Here is a 4,421-nt window from a genome sequence, read left to right as displayed (position 1 = left end):
TGTATAAAATAGATAACTAATAAGAACCTGCTGTATAGCACAGGGAACTCCACTTCACTGTACAGTAGAAACTAACACATTTTAAAACAACTATACCCCAATAAAAATAAACAAATAAATAAATAAATAACAGTAAACAATATAGGAATAATAGCAGCAGCTAACATTTCTTGAATGCTTATTATGTTCAGGCACAGTTCTAAGTGTCTTACATGTATTATCTCATTTAATCCTCAAATTAATCCTACAGAAGTTTTTAAGCTCCACTTTACTGATGAGCAAACAAAGACAAAGAGGTTAGATCAACTGCCCAGAATTACACAGCTATTATTTGGTATAGGTAGAATTTCAACCTGGGTAATGTGACCTAGAGCCTACCTTCTTTACTATGTTCTTCTGCCCTCTGGGTTATGAAGATGAGAATGTGGTAAAAAGTGTTTTAAGTATACACAAATGTTCTTCATTACAGCTGAGTATCAAGTGATAGGACAAAATAATCCAAACAAAATCCTAGATCATTTATCTACAATCAACATTCCATAAATTGTACCTATTATACACTAGGGAGTGATTACAAAGGTTAACAAGGCATATGCCTTGTCCTCAAAAAGTAGGGAGAACAGGGACTTCCCTGGTGACTCAGTAGTTAAGAATCCTCCTGCCAATGCAGGGAACATGAGTTCGATCCCTGGTCCAGGAAGATCCCACATGCCACGGAGCAACTAAGCCCATGTGCCACAACTACTGAGCCTGTGCTCTAGAGCCCGTGAGCCACAACTACTGAGCCTGCATGCCACAACTACTGAAGCCCGTGCACCTAGAGCCTGTGCTCTACACCAAGAGAAGCCACCGCAATGAAAAGGCTGTGCACCGCAACAAATAGTCCCCACTCACCACAACTAGAGAAAGCCCACTCGGAGCAACAAAGATCCAACGCAGCCACACATAAATGTAGGGAGAACAGACAAGAGGCAATACTTGACATGAAGTCTGCTTTTCTATGATGAGCCAAGGTTAGTAGCACAATCAGTGATGCAGAATAAAGAGCTCTGAAAAATCACCAAATCACAGCCTCAAAAAATAACAGCACTAAATGCAAAGGGCTAGGAAATAACTGAGCCAGAAAAGAGATCAGTACAATTCTTTTCAAAGTAAAGGTTTCTGAAAAATCATAAAGCTTTAAAAAAGAAAAATAAGTTTTCCAGTAGCAACAGGCTTTTCACAGAGCAACAAAGTTCATACAGATATATCATAAAAAGGATTATTACTTCCAAATAATAGTCCTAGGCCATATTATAAATCCTGTAATAATAAAAAAAATAGTGATACTTACTGTGCACTTATTATCTAAAAAGCACTGTCATAAGCATTTTATACATATGGATTTATTTAATCCTTGCAACAATCCTATAAGGTGAGTCCTACTACTAACCCCATTTTATAGATAGGGAAAATGAGGCAAAAGTGAGAGGAAGTAACTCACCCAAGTTTACACAATGGGGGTCAGTGCTAGGATGTCAAACCAGGCAGTCTGTCTCCAGAGTTGTGCTATACTTCCCCCAGTAGGAAACTAAGAAGCAGAACAATAATTTATTCAGAGGTATTATTCAGCCATATTTGGTAACTTGGAGGAAAGTACCTTTCATTCACAATAAGCAAATAATAATTCATCATCTATAGCAGTTCTGTCCTTGGTCTTCCCTCCAGATTAAGCCTGTGCTTTCCTCAACTATCTCATCTACTCCTCTGGCTTTAATTACAATCTACTTGCTGATGACTCCCAAATCTAGATCTCCAACCCAATCTCTCTTCTGCACCTTAAACCTGTACCAACAGCCTCATAGACACTTCCCTTTGAATGCTCCATGAGCACCTCAAAATCAACATGTCCAAAACTGAATCATCATCTCCATCCCACCTCATTTCCCACCCTCACACCCATTCTTCCTCCTGTCCTCCCTTTCTCAACAACTGCCTCCATCCTGGTTGCCCAAATCAGAAACTTGGATGTCCTCCCAGACTCTTCAGTCTTCCTAACCTTCCTTATCCAAGCAATCATCAATCACTGCCATGCCTACTTCCTAAGTATCTCTCCAATCAATGCATGTCTCTTCATTTCCATTGCCTTACTTACTTTTATAACTTTACACGGCTATACTAATTTGAATTTTTTTGTTGTTTTGCAAAACTGGTTATCTTTTTTTCTTGTGTTTTGTCATGCCCTATCTGAGAACAAATTCCATGAATGGAGAACAGACATTGTATGTATTTCACACCTAACTCCCTAATATGCACTTTCTTGATCAGCACAATGTTCTCAGAGATAAGCTTTTGGTTCTATTTAAGATAAATTAATACTAAGCATGCATGTCAAGTAATACATCTATTTTTAAATGGCACTGCCTTCAGAAACAAAACCAAGTTATTTTACAAAAAAATTTTTAAGAAGAACAAAAGTAATAATTTCCTATTAAGTCTATCACAGCTCCCTAGGTTATACTAATTATTGTTAAGTGTTCCATGATAGCTAGTAAAGACCATACACTGTACTAAACCCTTTACACAAATTATTCCGTTTAATGTTCACAACAACTCTATGAGCTGGGTACCGGTTTTTTTACCCGTTTTCCAAACAAGTAAAGCTTAAGAGAACTTAAACAATTTGGCCAAGGTGTCAACTTAGAAAATAACAGTCAGGATTTAAGCCCGTGGTCACAGTCTGAGCTTATGCTCTTAAGCACTTGCTATTTTGTCTCTTAAGGAGAAAATGAAATATGTGTTTTAAAGCTCGAAAGAAAAAAAAGCACAAAGCTTAAAGGAAACAGGTGTTAGTTTTAAATGAAAAAGTGCCAAAATAGAGTAACACTATGGAAGTGCAAGCAGTTAAGAAACGACCTGTTTGGTAGGTCCAAAAATCTTTAATAAATATCAGCAAACTAAAAAGATCCAGTCACTGAAATACAATTGTCGAAAAAGTAATACATTCGAATCTTTCTTCTCTTGGGACTTCAGATTAAGAGAAATATGGTCTTATTAAACAAAAAATGTCTAGTGTCATACACACTGATATATTCCACAATGAAAGTCTACAAATATTAGAATCCTCCACCGTAATTCAATTATAAGTTTTAGGAGGGAGAAAGGTGGCAACCTCCCCACCACAAGTAGGTGAAAAGCTGAGAAACCTCAACCGTGATCGCTTGCTCACTGCTAGACTCCTAAAACACGAGTCAAAGGGCCGGTGTATAAAGAACACTGCCTATCATCCATTTTCCTCTGGAGCTATGAGAAACACAGGCGCAGTTTACATTCACACGCTACTAGGATCAAGCTCCAGCCTACAATTCGTCAGATCGGACAGTTGGACGCAGAAGGTGCAGACCACAAGCTCTCAACTTTTCATTTAGGCCGTACGTTTTCGATTCTGGGTGCACGAGCCCACTCTAAATTGGACCCCTGGGTGCAAAGAGGATCCCTGTCAGATTTCTGGGAAGGGTGAGAGGCTTAAAGGAGGGGCGGCCTCGCACCGGCCGGGAGCCCGCCACGCGCCGAATCTTTTGTTGGGGTGGAGACGAGGGCGGACCCCCGCACCCTCCTGAGGGGCAACGGGGGTGGGCGGGGAGAGGGAAAGGGCCCCGGCCAGCCCGGGAGTGGGGACACAAAGAATTTGGGAAGCGCCGAGCGGCCGGCCGATGAGCTTCCCCCGCCCGCCCTTCAATAAGCCGCCGCGAACTCCAGGCCCGGGGGCCCGAGGAGCCGGCGGAGGCGGGCGCGCGGGCGTGCGGGGCTCTCAGCGCCCCCGGACGAGGCGCGGGCTAAGGGCCGGGTTCGGAGGGCGGCGCCAGGCCTCGGCAGCCACCGCGGCCGCCGCGAGCCCCCTCCGCCCCTCCGCCCAGCCGCCGACCAGGCCGCGGGACTCCGGCGTCCGCGTCGCCACACCCACCCGCCTCCTAGGCCCGGGCCGGGAGGACTCTCCGACTCTTCCCCCGGCTGCGGTGGCGCGCCCCACGCCCCAGATTTACCTGCTGATCTTCTGGGCAAAGGCGCGGCGCTCGGCCATGGCTGCTAAGGCGGCTGCGGCGGTCTGGGCGCGTACGGGCGGGCGCGTGCCTCCTCACTCGCGCTCCCTCCCTCGCCGCCTCCGCCAGTCCCTGCTCCGGACCCGGGAGGCTGGGACTGGCGGCCGGAGCCGGGAACGAGCCCGGCCGTAATGCTCCTGAGAGGCGCGCAGCAAGAAACCGCTCCTCCCCACAGCGCGTCAATCCCCTCGGGAACCCTGGCTTCGGAACGCAGCTGCGGCCCGCGGAAGCGGAGAGGAAGACTGGGGCGTGGAGGGAGCGAGCCGCAGGCTCTGGCCTCCCGGCTGCCGCGGGGCCCACATGACCGAGAGGACGCGAAGAGAAGCCAGAGAGGGGCCAGCG

The 4,421-nt window shown here is 46.0% G+C and overlaps 1 protein-coding gene across 13 annotated transcripts in view; it reads right to left on the bottom strand.

Moving 5' to 3' along the window:
• DOCK7 (dedicator of cytokinesis 7) overlaps positions 1–4,128 on the bottom strand; it is a 196,979-nt gene extending 192,851 nt beyond the window's left edge. For all 13 annotated transcript variants that reach the window (XR_003679612.2, XM_028489312.2, XM_028489314.2 and 10 more), the window contains exon 1: positions 4,023–4,128. Coding sequence is in view for 12 of the 13 variants with exons in the window: in XM_028489312.2 (XP_028345113.1) it covers positions 4,023–4,060 (38 nt within the window). In the remaining variant the exon portion in view is untranslated. The remainder of the gene's footprint in view (positions 1–4,022) is intronic.
• Between the last annotated feature and the right edge of the window lie 293 nt (positions 4,129–4,421).

This window comes from Physeter macrocephalus, chromosome 4 (assembly GCF_002837175.3).
Source record: "Physeter macrocephalus isolate SW-GA chromosome 4, ASM283717v5, whole genome shotgun sequence".
Taxonomy (NCBI): domain Eukaryota; kingdom Metazoa; phylum Chordata; class Mammalia; order Artiodactyla; family Physeteridae; genus Physeter; species Physeter macrocephalus.
This window is presented reverse-complemented; position numbering and strand designations above follow the sequence as displayed.